Source organism: Podarcis cretensis (genome assembly GCF_951804945.1).
Source record: "Podarcis cretensis genome assembly, chromosome: 7".
Classification (NCBI taxonomy): Eukaryota; Metazoa; Chordata; class Lepidosauria; order Squamata; family Lacertidae; genus Podarcis; species Podarcis cretensis.
In genome coordinates, this window is record NC_137176.1 from 58,937,935 (window position 1) to 58,954,094 (window position 16,160).

The following is a 16,160-nucleotide window of genomic DNA, read 5'->3' on the forward strand; positions in this document are numbered from 1 at the left end:
GGTAACTGAGTCTAAAATAAACAGAGAAATTTACACAGGAAATGATAGATGAATTACATAGGAGTTGAATGTAGACTTCAGTAAAAATGAAGGTTTCTAAAACAATTTAATTTCCTCTCAAAGGGCTCATGCACTTCCTCTCCATTATGATCCAAAACTATTATCATACATTATTTTACATAGTGCATGTCCCAAATTAGCTCATCTTTATTCATATGAAACTGCCTCGATTACTTGGGCTTCCCTGCTAATGCCTATACTGTATATGATGTGCATACTACTGGACATTGGCTGTGACATGTTACAATTTGAAGTACAGGAGCTCTCATGTCAAACCCCATAGTCACACCCTAAAGCGGTCCATATCCATGGCTCCTAAGAGAATAAAAAATACAGTAAGCTGTACTAATATTTCCAAAAAAGCAGCAATACATAGCACAATACCCATTATATTGGTATTGCATGGATGTTGGACTATGATGCTGGACTAAGACTGTGAAGATTTGTGTTTATATCCGTGATCAGTCATGAAGTTTGCAGAGTGAGCTTGGGTCAGTCACTGAATCTAGCCTATCTAACCAAAACGTGCTAGACCCACCATACAAGCTTACACCACTGACAAATACTTTGTTAGCAGAATATGTCATCACTCCTCTTATGAAAAGGTACTGGAGATGTCTTGTTGATGTTCCTACACCACTACATTACTGAATGTAAGGTTATTAGTGGCTGCGTGCGCGCACACACATACACACAAAAAATTAAAAATAGGAAGAGCACAGAAGGTGCAAAGTGCATTTTTGTGAGTGCAGGTCTTTGAAGGGTATTCCACAAGAGCCTTTCCAGCTTGGTATCATTCAGATGTTTTGGATTACAACTCTCACCAACCTTAACCAGTATTTAAAAACACACAGAGACATTTTCCTAGACCCCTGACAATTTTATAATAAAATTAACAATTCATTTGTCTCCATTATGAATGATGAAAGAATAGGGACCAAAACTGAACCACTTTCTTTGTTAATATGACTGAAAAATGTGAATGTAGTTAATCAAAATGTGCCCTGAAGGATTTTTTTGCCTTCCATTTTATTAGGTCATTTCAAAGTTCAGCATAATATTGCTTAACTCCAAAATAAATATGAATGCTGCTTAGCTTACAAGAGGCTCCCCAATGTTGGTTGTCCCTATGCCTCAGCAAAAAAAAAAATAGATCTACAGTCAAGCCATTAATCATTGATATGATCAAATACAATTCAGCAATTTCTTTCTTCCAAGTACTTAAAACAAGTTGTTATCAAGCTCATTTTGATACATTTGTATCAAATATTTTATTTATTATTTGATTTATATTCTAACCCTTAACAAGTTCCCAGGGCAGCTTACAAAAGAATTAAAATTACAGACAAAACATACTAAAGCAAAAATATTAAAACAACATTCAAACATCACAGTATAAAAGAGCAATATAGAAGAAGCAGAGTTATCAAACACCAAACAGCTTAAAAGCAACAATTAAAAAGCCTGGGAAAATAAAATGGTCTTTGGCTGGTGCTGAAATGCCGTCCAGTTTGGCACCAGAAGAGCCTTCTGAATAAAACATTGGACAAAGAGTGGAATTTTAGTAGATCTGAATGCAAGAAGAGATAAGATTTTGTGACTTCCAAGTACAACAGCAACACATTCTATATCCTGTGTGTCTTAAACACAGTATTTGCTGTGATCCATGTAGCTATGAACATGCGAAAAACCCCAAGTGCTACATTTTTTAGTTCTGTGTCAGTATCTACACATCTAATGTGATCAAGCAATTTTAAGATACTCAGTCTCATAGCACAATTCTATGCATGTTTACTCAAAAGTAAGTTCCACTGTATTCAGTAGGATTTGTTTGCACAAAAAAGTTGTGCAAAACTGCAGCCTGGAGAAAATCAAAGAAAGACTAATTTTTAATCCATTTTATCCATGTCTGTAACACTTCATTTGCAGACACCTTTACAATCTCTTTACTTCTGAGATCAACTGCGTAAGGCAGGTCATCATTCCAATATTATGTATGTTATATTTTGTTTTCAATAAACCAGTACTATAAAATAGTACAATTGAAAAACAGTGTAGAACAGGTAGGGCTGTTCATCCTGTCTCCATTTTAATATGGTCCTAAAAAAAAAAGAAGAGGAAAAAATGGCTGTGCCAGCACACCAGTAAAAGTGCATGTCTCTTTTCCACAAACTGCCTCAGATGTATAACCTCCCACTAGGACACCCAGATCTACATCTACTGTAAAAGAACATCGCCACTGGCATAATTATAAAAGCGTAAGTCAGACAGAGCAATGAGATAGAAGTATTCCAGGTAAATCCCTGCTTCCCTTCACTCAGTCAGCTGTGCTAAAACATTTAGAACAACAGAAAATCTACGGAGTCCATCATGCAAGTTTAGTACATATCATATAAACAACCTGAACTTGGAAGATGAGTCTAGAGGTTGGTTTTGGGGGTTTTTTTGGTCATTTTATAAAGCGAGGTATATACTTATGGAGGAACTGGATAGTTCAAAAGTATTGATGAGTAAATATGTGGAGCAATTCTAAGTCTTAAACATACAATGCGTGTGTCTACAAATGCATCCACATTCAGACTTAAAATGTATACAAAATATGAGAACAATAGTGCAGTTGTAGCACTGTTTTATGTAACTAGTTACTCAAGAAAGCTATTGCTCCTGCTCACCAAAGTTGCCATTGCAGTTTAACTAACTTTAAAATAATCCAGAAATATAGAAGAATGCTGAAAGGTAAACAGTATGTTTTCACTTAAGTTTATACAACGAATTTAGACACAGTGCAGACTTCAGGAGCATAAATGAATTCCTGTGCATGATTCTTACATCTGCATCATATCATTCACACAGTTTTCCTGTAATCTTTTATCTCTGCAACATACCATATTCAAACTGCGAAACACTGAGAATAATCCCAAGCTTCGTGGCCTTGTCATGCTTATTTTCAAAAGGTGTTCACTGTATACCATTGTACTATTGTATTGTGCAATATTGTGACTGTTCAAAATAAAAACTGGCTAGACATTGTGTTGATTTTAAAAACAAGGAACCTCCAAGCTGGAATAGTTTATATTACCTCCAACATAACTTAAAGTGATAGCTTTAAATCAGAGAGAATGCATTGCAGAACAATACTGTTCAATGAAAGTGGCTTGCTTTTTCAGCAGTGCACCAATCACTTACATTTTGATTCAAGGATTATCAGTTACCCAAGTTCCTTGATATCTTAAGACTAGACCACATTTTAAATTTGTAGTACTTAAATCAGGAAATAAACTAGTCTTGTGGGACAGTTTATACACTTACAGGGTATTTATACTTGAACAGAATGGAGTTGATAGAAGTGGGGCCCAGACCTCTATCTGTGCCCTATGAAAGGGTGTTAGGCTCAGCTTATACGATGTGCAGCTTACTTACATCCATTGGCTTGACCAAAATAAGATGCTAATTTGCTTTAGAGCAACAGGTAAAGAGCAACAACTAAGAGGAATTATGGACACTTAAATAGTTGGTTTCTGAGATTATTGAAAAGTATGTTCCAATTATGAGATTTTTCTATTCCCAATGTAAAAATAAGGGGGGGGGCTACATCCAGTTGAGGCATCTTGTTTGCACAAGAGGGTCTTGCTCACCCTCTTTCCCCTTGCTTCTGTTCTAATCTGTTCTAAAACAGATAGCGATACCAGAGGAAGTCTCACCATGACTGCTGGTAAAATGTTGTTTCTCAAACCATGCCTTAACAGCATTATTTTAAAATTTTATACCTCATCTTTCTCCCCAAAGGAGCCCACAGTAGCAAACAAGTAACAAAACAATAAAAACATCTTACAAACTATTCCAGTACAGATGCAGCAATCCTCACAACAAAGTTGGTGACTAGAAATGCAAAGCAATCTTGGAAAACATAAGCCTATAGAGTCTACGTAAAACAATTAGACAGGCTTTCAAGACAAAACCACAACTACCATGTTCACAAATGTGTTTGTCTGTGTCTGTATTGTAGAGGTTTGAGCTTCAAGAAGGAACTCTGCTCTAAGACATGTACAGAGCAGATAATTTACCAGAGACAGATTGTAGTGTTTTTTTGCACTGAGAAGTAGAGAGGCTGCTTGGTCTAAGCTTGGGACAATTTACGGTTTCTGGCTCAAGAGTTCTACATGGGAATGAGAAAGAATGATAAATTTCAGAGATAAAATTAAACAAAGCAAATGAAAAAAGCAGCTGGCCATTTTAAAGAGATCTTTATTGCAGATTGACAAACAGATAAATTCTAAACTTCCAAAATCCAGAAACAGTCACAATTATTGTTCTTTTGAAGCAACAACCAAAACTTTATGGTAAAGAACAGATTACAATAAATTTTAGAGCACTGTTCTTAAAATTGAGCAAAGAGGTGGTAGAGATGATTTAAAGTACAACAAATTAACTGAAGATTTCCATTCTGGCTTCAGCTCCAAACTGAACAAGTCCAACTAGGTATGTTTGTCTCCATTCTGAAGATACATATCGGTCGGTGATATACTTCAAGCAATGTTAATTTGATTAAAAAGTTTGTCCTTAATAACCTGAGACATCAATCCATGTATTGCTTCTATGGTGGTCTTGCAGCTGGGGAAAAACAAAAGCATAAATTTAAAGTTGGCTAAATGCAATTCTGTCACTATATTAAAAGTTATTCAGATGTCTAAGAAGCTCACGGTGCCCATAACCCCATGAATCTCTACAACCATCCAGTTATGAAAAGGCAGACATAGCATCTGATAGTTGACTGAACTGTTTGTTTTAAAAGGTAAACTCAAACATGCTTTATATGAAAACATACAATTTCAGACATTATGTGTCTGACACCTCAAATCTAAAAAAAATAAAAAATGTCAGCTATTGTACTATGTCAATAGTAGTTTAAAGATCTGAGACAGATACATGGAGTAGTATATTGTCTCAATATACACTGAAGTTGCATGTAGCATGCACTAAAGAATGTAAGAGAAGCCTTCTGGGTCAGGGCAATGGTTCATCTGGTAAGGCATCCTCATCTCACAGTGGCCAACCAGATGCCTGTGAGAAGCCCGAAAGCAGGACATGAGTGCACCAAATCCTCACTTATGATTCCCAGCAATTGATATTCAGAGGCTTACTACCTATGATAGTGGAGGGAGAACATAGCCATTATAGCCTTATTCTTCATGAATTTGTCTAATCCTCTTTTAAAGCCTCTCTTGTTAGGTAGGGGCCATTGTTACTTGTAGGAGTGAATACCACAGTTTAACTGTGTTTTGTGAAGCACGTTATTTTGTCTGAATCTTTCAACATTCGGACATTTGTTAGATGTCCAAAAGTTCTAATGCTAAAACATCTCTATCCACTTTCTCTACACCATGCCTCACTTTATATATCTCTATCATGTCTCCTCTCACTTCACTTTTCTCTAAACTGAAAAGCCCCAAATGTTGCAACCTTTCTTCATAGGAAAGATCTCCAATCCCTCTGATCATTTTGGTTGTCTTTTTTTGAACCTTTCCCAATTCTACCATAACCTTTTGGAGGTGACAAGTGTAGTTGCAGCACAGATCCATTGTGTCAATTTCTTCTCATACTTACTTAAGCTTATATTCTAAAGATGACATAAAAAGAAAAACGGTGGAACAAATGGAATGGTGGAACATCTAGGAGCTCCAAAGACTTAAAAAGAAAACTCAATAATCCATGAAACTGGCAAGTGATATGTCACAACAACCCACAGGAAGTGATTAAAGTGATTTTAATCATAATATAATTTATGTTCTGAAATCATATAGTTAAGGAGAAGACCTTACCTGTCCCTTGTTGCTTTGGCTAGTTTGTCCTCTGATTTTCTGTCATGGGACTCTAAACCCAACATGAAACTTCCTCGACCCAGTTGGGCTTCTGATTGTTCTAATTTCTCTGATAGATCAAATACTTGCCCAGTAGTGTAGTCTGCATTCTGCATTTGGAAGATAAGATTTTACATTTCTTTAACTGCCATTAATGCTTCTAATTGGAACAGTATATGTTGAGCAAGTATCCACCTTTAAAACATTTACAACCACTAGACTTTGTTTTGTGCGTAAGACAATAATGTAATTAAAATTCATTTAAAGCACTTTAGTTATTTTGAAGTTTACTCTGTCTTTTAGCAGTAGCCAGTTAGAAATTAAATTTAGAATATTTAATTGCTAGACAAGATAAACAGCACTCTCTGAAAAGATGCAAAAAGTTGGAGGGGAGAAAGTTGGCCTCTTTCCAGCTTCTTTCCTTGCAATGATTTCAACATAAAGTTTGCAACAGATTTGTGCTGACTGATTTGTAACTGGATACACAGGAACATGTACACTGCACAGGCTTCTCTTGGGGTCCACTTCCATATACCACTCTGTTCCTGTTTCGTTTTATCTTCCAGCCTACAGAAAGAAACTCCAAAGTGCTTATTTTTGGAACACCCTACTGATCAGTTTAAAAGATATGAAGATACTTACAGTAAGCAAACTAGATGAACTTAGTGTGTTCACCCAGTATTTGTTCCACAAAAGCTCAAGCAACTTGCGATCCAAAGAGGATTTGAAATAGGAGACTTCTAAAGCATAATACCTGTTTTGCAAGAAAAGTATATGAACAACTTTCAACATGAACTGCACAATGAAATGTTACATTTAAAAAAACTCTCAAATATAGACAAATCCCAAGAAACAATATCATCTTTCCTTTTAAAACAAGTGGGGAGACTTGTGGTCCTCCAGATGCTGCTGGACTCCAACTCCCATCAGCCCTAGCTAGAATGACAGGAGTTGAAGAGCCATAGGTTCTCTACCTCTGTTCTAAAACAGTCCAGTATATCCAGTATGACACTACTTAAGGGATCATTTCATGTCTGTAATATCAATCGTGCCTTGGTTCTACAAAGCGCCACACAGTAGTCTTATGCTCAAAACATATACCAGAATGATTGTATTGTGGATACTGAACTATCACCATAACCCCTCCCCTGAGCTTTGAATAGGGCAAAACAAACACCTACACAGAAGTGGAGAGGGGATAAACAACAGCCATACAAAAATCCAAAAACAAAACAGTGGACAGCTGCATATTAGATATAGTTCTCAATGTGCTGCAAGGAAACTTTTATCAAGTTTAATGCTTCTTGAGGAAAAACTGCCCAGGACAACTTTTCTACTAAAACTCATTTAAGCAACACATTGTTGATAAAATTTCCTCACATTGCATTGGGAATGCTGTTCTACAGAGTACCCCTCACTTCTGGACCAACTTTTTAGGGAGCCCCGGGGTTTACAGGAAGAAGAAATAGGAGAAAATTGCCTCCTCCCCTTTTTCCAGTGGAGTTTTCCATGAGAAAAACTCCATTCAGAGAGGAAGTCTGGATTCAACCTCTTGTCTGTTAGTGAGCACCTGTCCTCTGTTTGTTTCAAAAGGAAAACATACATCCCACCCCCCTCAATATATGACTATCCAGGAAGCCTTGGGTAATTTCACAAATCTTTTCAAAAATTTCTTTCCAAGTTGGAAAACATTTTGAAATCTATGAGGAAATAATTTCTTACTGTTTACAGTGCACACCAAAGTCTTCTATTTTATTAAGTGGGATAGTCTGATATTCAGAAGGGCCCTCATCAGGAGGCTTGTAGCCCTGAAGGATAAAGAAACAAATTATGATACTGAAGTTGTAAAGCAACATCTTTTCATATAAACAGATCCAGATTTTTCCATTAGCATGCTGATGATACTCAGCTTCATTTATCCATAACATCTGAATCAGGAGAGGCCATGCTGGCCATGGGATGGTGTCTGGATGCAATGGTGGGATGGATGTGGGAAAATAAGTTGAGCTTGAATCCTGGCAAGACCCAGAGGCACTGTGGATGAGTAGGGGTTGTTGTGTCTGATAAATTGGTCAATTGCCTGTCCTGGACAGGGTTGCATTGCTCCTAAAGGAACAGGTATGTATATATTTAGGGTGCTTCTGGGTCCAGCTCTGTCAACGGAGGCCCAGGTAGTCAGTGGCTAAAGCACTTTTTACCCAGCTGTGAAAACTATGGACCAGGAGAGCTTGACTACAGTAGTTCAAGCATTGGTGACTTCAAGACTGAATTACTGCAGTGCACTCTACATGGGGCTTCCCCTGCACTTGATTTGGTAGCTGGAATTAGTGCAGAATGCTGCAGCATGGCTGCTGGCAGAAGTGAGACCATGCCAGTATATAATACCTCTCCTCAGAGATCTGCAATGACTGTCCATTTGCTACAGGGCTAAGTTCAAAGTGTTCCTTTTAGTATACAGTACAAAGCTCTTAACAGCTTGGGACCAGTTTTCTTGTGGTATTCCTTTACCCTAGATATGCCTAGTACACTGCTCTCATATGTGGAACTGGCATGATTACAGGTGCCATATAATACTCATTTTGCCCTTGCAAGAAATCACTATTTTAGTGTGGCAGCACCTACACTTTGGAACTTCCTGCTGGTTGACATCAGGCAGACACCATCACTGTATTCTTTTGGCAACTGCTGAAACATTTTTGTTTAGGCAAGCCTACACAGACCTGCAGAAGTTACATGTGTTTTATATATTTTTAGCTACTATTGATTTTAACAATCTTTTGAATATTTTTAGACACTTGATAATTTAAATTATCAATAAAAAGCATTTGTAACGCATTTGGAATGTTATTTTTTTCTTGCAATCAATCTGTATATAAATTTTGTTAAATAAATAAAATAAATCCATAGGGTGGATCCTTACATCATATACATTTGGTTATATAATTATTGTTACCTTAGGATATGTTCTAAAAGCTCCAAGATTTACTTTTCCTGCAGATATTGTCCTTGTTGGATCAATCTGTAAAATGCATTTGAGAATTACTGTACAAAATGCACTTTAAGAAGCAATTGAACACAATTTTCTTAACTCTAGATCAGGCACGTTCAACTCCCAGTATAAAAAAACTGGCAGTGATCTACCCATTGTCATTGGAGGGAGGAGGAGCTTTTGTTAGGGGGAGCTTTTTTTTGGGGGGGGGAGGCCAAAGTTGTTGGACATCGCTGCTATAGATCAAGGGCATTATTCCGATCACATTATCCTTTATAGTAGAATGATTAGTACCTGTCCAAAAAATATCAATATAATATGACTTTTGTAGAAAGTCAAAGATTCTAGTTTAGTGGCTTAAACTGTCATTTCCTTGAGGGAAAACCTTGGTTTAGATTATGACATCAATGGAGCAGTGAGAAAGGCCTATGAGTTGTACTTAGTGGTTGCATGAATGAATGGAAGCTTGCACAACTAATCTTGCCTCCTCTCCCGCTTCCAATAAAGTCTCTCCTGAAAACCTCCTGAACATTGTGGGACGTTTCATATGGGGCTGCAATATGATGAGAGAACTACCTGAAATCATTAGAAGAAACTGTTCCATTGGTGCAAGATTCTTCAACCCAATTTCGAATGATTCCCTCTTTGTCTACTGTAGCACCATTTGACACAGCTGCCCACAATGGAAAGGTTTGAGCAAATACTGGCTTCTACCCCAATAAGTTAAAAGTTTTACAACTATTTTCTAGTGGACATTCCACAATGTAAGTTCAAAGTCTAGAAATACTGCAAGATAATTTTGTTGCTGTTGTAAACCGCCTTTCCGTGCACTGCTCTGGTTCGCCAGAAGCAGCTTAGTCCTGCTGGCCGCATGACCCGGAAGCTGTACGCCGGCTCCCTCGGCCAATAAAGCGAGATGAGCACCGCAACCCGAGAGTCAGTCACAACTGGACCTAATGGTCAGGGGTCCCTTTACCTTTACCTTTTGGCCCTAAGGCCCCTTAAGGGGTGAATACAATATTTAGGCAAAGAAAAAATACAATAAAAGAAGAATGAATGCATAATTACCAGATGCCCACCAATTGTACTAGATATGCATTTGTGAACTGCATTCATCCTCTCTCCACATAGCTCTCCAGCATTCACCCTCTTACTTAGAAGCTAGGCTCACTCACATAACTCCTGCCCCTTCTCCAATCTCACACCTAGGAGCAAGTCCACCAACAATCAAGCCTCCAAATAAACAGGCTTCTGAAGCAGCTAAAGTTGTAGCACTAAATGGCTACAACCTTCTGGCTTCTCTGCAAGCTGATGTTCTTTAGGTGCAATAGTAGTAAAAACAGGCTGGGGAGGCTAAATTTGGTACCCACCTCCCAGCCAACAATAGACCTGTCTCCTGATTTATGCTTCTTAAAACTCTCTCAAGCAATTATTTAGACATACGTTTCTCCTGATTAAAGACTATCTTGAAAACAGTCTTAGTTGTAGGAACAAGTGTAATAACAAGAGCTATTCTTGGTTCTGCTTCATATGGTGTAAGTAACAAAATTATCTCTGGTGAACAGGGGAACTCTGGAAAGGGGAGCAATGGACCCTAATACTCCAATACCCATACGGACAGCAGAGGAGTTAGGGAATTCTGGAAGCCTTATCCTTCTTCATTTTAGCTCCTGCACACAAGACTCTTAAAATGTAAATGTAATTTGTTTTAATAGAAGAATCTGCTCCCATGAGCATGTCTTCAACTAATCAATGAGAAGTTCTTACCCTGTGATAGGCAATTCAGTATATGCATAGTTTTCCAACGTTACAAAGTAATCCTGCAAATACTGACTTGAATTAGTTGTGATCAAATGAAAAGGGCAGCTGAGTTTATGGCTCAATAGAACAAGATATTAAAGAAATTACATCCAATATAGAAATAGAAAGGTCTCCAAGTAGTGTGAACAGTTTTTTAATAGGAGTTACCTGGTTACAAAATAACCATCAATAGGTAAAGCGCCATCCAGTTTTTCATAGCTATAGAACTTAAATTTACTGTCTAACTCTATTTAGTATTTAATTTGCTTGAATTCCAATATATACTTACAACCACAGCCACAAATGGTTCTTGAAATTGCTGGTTAAGCATCTGAGTACTGACATCAATTCCTGAAAGCCAGCAGCCATAGCCAGGGTGGCTGTGATACCAGCCAATTGCATTTTCTAATCGACCAACCTAACCAAAGTTTTTAAAAAAGGGAAAGAGGAAGAAAGCAGGTTAAACTGAATTTAATCATTGTGAATACTGCCCTCTTTTGGACAGTTGGCAAACCACAGATATTTCAAAATTAAGCCATGTATGAACATAAAAAGCCCTACAGGATCAGACACAAAGCCCATCTACTCCAAAATTGTTTTCTGAAAAAGATGGCCAGGCAGGAAGCTCAGAAGCTACTGTATTATTATTGTTTTTGTAAATAATGATCTTGTTGTTCACTTAACAAAAGCAGAAATTAAATTGAAGAAATTATTTTCTTTAAAATTTCTAAGACAATTAAGATGTACATAAAATTGAGTAAATGAAGCAGTAGGAATATGCATAAAGAAACACAACATTGAAGCCCTTCAATAAGGTAACTAGAGGAGAAAAATGTATCTGAACTAAATCTGATCCAAACTTACACTCAACTGGTGGTGTAAGTGACAGCAAATTGGGGTTCAAGGGCAACACATGTTGTTCATAAATTAGAAACTGAGCTGTCTCCAATTCCAGATGTGATTATAAACAGTTTTAACACATGCTAACTTGCTAAAAGGAAATCAGTCTTCCCCTTTTACCTGCTTTGCATTTTCTATATATGCAGCCATATATTCATATGCAGCAGCCTGAGCGTTAACTCGTGTTTCAGTGCCTTCGACTGGTAAAGCAAAGCTGTCCATGATAATCATAGTTTCGCCATCCACTTTTCCAAGCATTAAGCCCATCACTTCCAAATTGCCTCCTGACCTAGCATGCATGACCATCTTCAGGAGGGCCAGAGCAGAGATCTTGCAGTACTTGAAATAGTGGTGACTGCAATAAAAAACAACAACAAAAGAGCTTAGAACAATATCTATTATGAAAGAAGAAACACAAAACACAATAAACGATTTAAGGCAAGAGAGCTCACCCTGAAACTCAGAATCAATAAAATGATACTGGACAAGATTTTGTTTATAAAAAATATTTTTTTAAAATTAACCTGATATAAAATATCAAGGTGGTGTACAGCAGTATGCAGATGCAATAAAAAACAATGCCACCATAAAAAATACATAATAATCACAAAAATGACTGGCCCACCTTTGGAAAATTTAAATCACTGAATGTAAAGCACTATCTTAATAAAAACATCTTTGAGAGAAATCTGAAAGTTAGCAGTGAGAATGCTTGCTGAATCTTTGCATGGGACCAGGGACACTAAATACTTCTAGGTGAATTAAGTTGGGCATCTGTAACAAAGAGGACAACTAACAGCACTTCTCAGGGTGATCTTAGTGATCAAGCTGAGATGTAAGGCCTCAGGCAGTCCTTAAGGTATCTTGGACCCAATTTCTTCAGGGTTTATATAGTAATACTGTACAAGAAATTTGAACCTGGCTTGGCAGCATGTGGGCAGCCAAATATTTTAGCAGAGGTGTCAAATTCTGTTGGCCATTTGCCTTCCTCAGTAGTCTAGCTGCTGCACTCGGCACTAGCTGGAGTTTCAGTACCAGGCCCAAGGCCAGCCCTACACATAGAGCACATTGCAGTAATCCAGTCTTGAGGTTGTCAATACAAGGACTATAGTGGTCAGGTATAGATGGCATACCAGGTGAAGCTGGAGAAAGGCACTCGCTAAACACAGAGTTTACAGATATACTCATCAGTATAGTACATACCCATACGCGCCTACTTAAACATTAAGATCTTCTACGGTCCTTCTTCAGGAGGTGCATGTGGTAGCTACTGACAAAAAGGTGTTTTCATTTATAGTACCCTGGCTATAAAATGCTCTCCTCAAAGAGGCTCATCACATGCCTAATCTGATGTCATTTCAGTAAAACCTTTTCATTGTTCCAGGCCTTTAAATCTGCTACTGCTACAAAAAAATCATTATCACTAGATAATGATAATGTTATATATTATGTAGATTTATTATGCATATTTTAATCGCCTTTATATTTGTTGTAAGGCACCCTGAGAACATGGTTATAGGGTGGCAAATAAAGATTTCAAACTAATAAAATAGATCCAGATTTCAAAAGAACAAAATATGTTTCTCTTAATGTAACAAGCAACCTACGTTGTACAGCAATAAGTTGTGTGGATATGAGAAACCCAGGCAGAGCCCTGCTTCTACATTTGTTCAATTAAGATCAAATGACTGTTTGACCCATCACATATTTGGGAATAGCTAGAAAACTGTGAGAAGGGGGAGCTCTAAAAGTGCGTGAGTTACTTCTTTCCTCCCAGAAGAGGCCTTTGACTTTTCAGCATACAACATTTTGAGACGTTTCATTTGCTAGTAACATTTGTTCTTGGGAGGCTGCTTGTTTTTCCATTTCATAATCCTCCCCATTTGCCTTCACTAAATGTCAAAATGAAGGAGTCATGGCGTGTCTGTGTGTTGATATGGGGCATTCACCCATTTCTACTTTCCTTGGATTTATCTATGACTCCCCGCCTTCCCTCGTTCACCCCACCTTTGCAAACGACTGTCAAGACCTGTTACTTTTTCTTCTCTTAAGATCTGCAAGAGGCAATCTTTCTTATCTGCACCCTGGTAGTCACCTGTCCAGAGTTTTGCATTTTGATCTGTCCTCTTAGCCCCCTCTGCCTCTTCTTGTCAAGTCCTACATGAGAGGTAATATCTAGGGCAGGTGCATCATCACAGCCCCTCGCCCTTCTTCTCCCGGGACCAAACAGCACCGGGGTCCGGGCCGAGTCCTTTGAACTGAGATCCTCCCCCGCTTTGCCCACCCGCCCACTTACTCCTTGGTCCACGGCTTCGCCGCCAGGATCTCCTGCTGCTGCTTGCGGTCGTACTTATAGATCTCATCGATGCTCTGCGCCTCCTGCATGTTGTTGGCCATCTCCCACGTCTTCTGGGCCATCCCGCTCCCGGAAGGGCCGGCCGCTGCCATCTCACCGGGTTCCCCAGGCCGAGCCGTGCCGGGCCCTGCTAGCCGATGATAGACCCTCCGGGCAGTCGAGCCTCCCGGCCTGCTTGCCGCAACAGAGCGAAGCAAGCGCGGCGGAAGTGAGTGTAGGCGCTGGGCAAGCGCGCTGGGCGGGGATAGAGAGTCCCCCACGAATGGTTCCGCCCGCTCCGCGACGCCTCGAGCTGGCTCGCCCGCCCCCTAGCGAGAAACGGTGGAATTAGCCTCCCGCGCGGAGATCGTCCATCCCAGTCTTTTCGCAGGGACGGGGTTGCCCATCGAGGAGAGGCGTCGTGGCACGAGCCCTCGTGGGAGTCATTCATTAACCCGCTCTGCCCCGAAAGAATTATTCCCACCCCACGTCTGAATTCCAGGAAAGACGCGTAAAAATTATATCCACGTCTTCCCTGCCATCGCAAAGCCTGCGTTTTATTTGTGAGGGCAAACTACTCCACATTTTAAAGTGAGTTTCTGATATCTAAAAAACATGACATCCCAATGGCGCATTATGGGGTATGCCCTCCCGCTTATTCGTAGCTTTCACCTCTGAAATTTAAAACCAGAGGCTGGGCTGCCACCTGTCAGGGGTGCTGGAGTCCCCTCTCCTGCATTGTGGTTTCTGCGTTGAGCACTACGTGACACCCGAGATCCCTTTCAACTCTTAAAATTCTATGAAACGTTCCCTGTTAATCTATTCGACTGAGCTTCGTTTTGAAAGAACATATAAGAACGCATCGAAGGAAGCCGGAATAATATTTTGTAAACAACCCCCTTCTACTCCACCATAACCGATGCATTTTCATCTGTTGAGGCACTCCTCATATTCTGCATCACCATGTTGTTCTTGACTCTGTGTACACACCATACTTTTAAGATTGTGAACGCGCTATACCTTTTAAATGTACTGTACATTTATCCCTCGGTTACAATTCCCAGCAACCCTTAACAAACTACAGTGCCCAGAATTCTCTGAGGGAATAATATAGGGCATAGGGGCGTGTTCTTTAACTCTCATTTGCTTAGAAACAGAGCTTCTAGATTTCCCCTAATATAGTCAAGAGCAGAGAGAAAGTGAGTTCTTATATGTTTCTATATTGAGGAGAGATCTCGCCATTCTAGAAAGTGAAAGAACACGCCTATATTCCAAGGTGCGGAATACAAACATGCGCAAAGTACCCACAGAGTGGCCAGGCCAGACTCAACTGGGTCCGCCTAAAAAGAAGCGGGATGTTATTGCCCTCCGTTTCCAACAACATTGCCTAGCTAGCCTTTGATCGTGCCGTTTGCACTCGCCCCGCGACGAAGTGATAGCAAAAACAACATGTTTCTCCGACCATGCACAGAGCGCCCGCCCTTCGCCGCTGAGCAACCGCGCGCAACTCTCAAAACACCTGATGTTAAAAGGATTTAAAGGAGGCACTTTAAAGGAGTGCTAAAGGAGTAGCACTTAGCACCTTTCCTTTCCAGGAGACAAACCCCCCTTAAAGCGCTGTTCTACTGAGCTACAGGTTTTAGGCCGGGTTTCCTCTTGGCGACAAGCACCAGAGGGAGCTGTTCGTGCGCAGCAGCCCCGTCCCCTCTCCGGCCGTTAGGCTGGCTCCTCCCCGAGAAGGCGGAGGGCTGGAGCGACTTCGGCGGGGAGGCGAGGCGAGGCGACGGGAGGCGCTGCCGTAGCAGCTGTTTGACAACCCGCCGGCGGCTGGGCCTCTCCGGAGCGAGAGGTGCGTTTCGGGCGGGTTCCGAGCGGCTGCAGCTCCAAAGACCTCGGACGAGAAAGAGAAAGAGAGAGGCGCGCACCCGTCCGGTAACTTGGGTCGCTCTCTGGAGAGGGTTGGGAAGTGCGCGCAAAGAGCGCATCCCTCTTCCCTGGGGGTGGAATATTCGCCCGAAGTAGACGAGGGTGAGGAAGGGGCGTCAGGGCGCGCGCGGGGTGCTGAGGGAAGTCCCCGCATGCATCCTCTAAGAGTTTGGGGGGAGTTTGGGGCTCTCCTCGAGGGGCTTCGCTCGGGGAGGGGGGAGTTTTTGTGCGCGCAAAATCCTCTCTTTTTTGGGGTGGGGGGAATGTTGCACTTTGGAGTCTTATTCCTCGC

General features: G+C 40.3%; 2 protein-coding genes across 16 annotated transcripts in view; one reads left to right on the forward strand and one right to left on the reverse strand.

Moving 5' to 3' along the window:
- Positions 1 to 4,287: 4,287 nt before the first annotated feature.
- On the reverse strand, positions 4,288 to 14,192 carry COPS5 (COP9 signalosome subunit 5). Its single transcript, XM_079983184.1, has 8 exons — positions 13,904 to 14,192; positions 11,728 to 11,962; positions 10,997 to 11,125; positions 8,872 to 8,937; positions 7,641 to 7,726; positions 6,561 to 6,672; positions 5,880 to 6,028; positions 4,288 to 4,671 (listed from the first exon to the last, which is right to left on the reverse strand). The coding sequence occupies exons 1-8, from the start codon at positions 14,053 to 14,055 to the stop codon at positions 4,587 to 4,589; spliced, it is 1,014 nt and encodes a 337-aa protein (XP_079839310.1). The 5' UTR covers positions 14,056 to 14,192; the 3' UTR covers positions 4,288 to 4,586.
- A 288-nt stretch (positions 14,193 to 14,480) lies between these two features.
- The window catches only part of CSPP1 (centrosome and spindle pole associated protein 1), a 56,471-nt gene continuing 54,791 nt past the window's right edge, over positions 14,481 to 16,160 (forward strand). For 13 of the 15 annotated variants that reach the window (XR_013840510.1, XM_079983057.1, XM_079983045.1 and 10 more), the window contains exon 1: positions 14,481 to 15,874. The gene's annotated coding sequence lies outside the window, so the exon portion shown is untranslated. Of the gene's footprint in view, positions 15,971 to 16,160 lie in introns of all 15 variants that reach the window. The other 2 variants (XM_079983052.1, XM_079983053.1) reach the window with 2 other exon arrangements.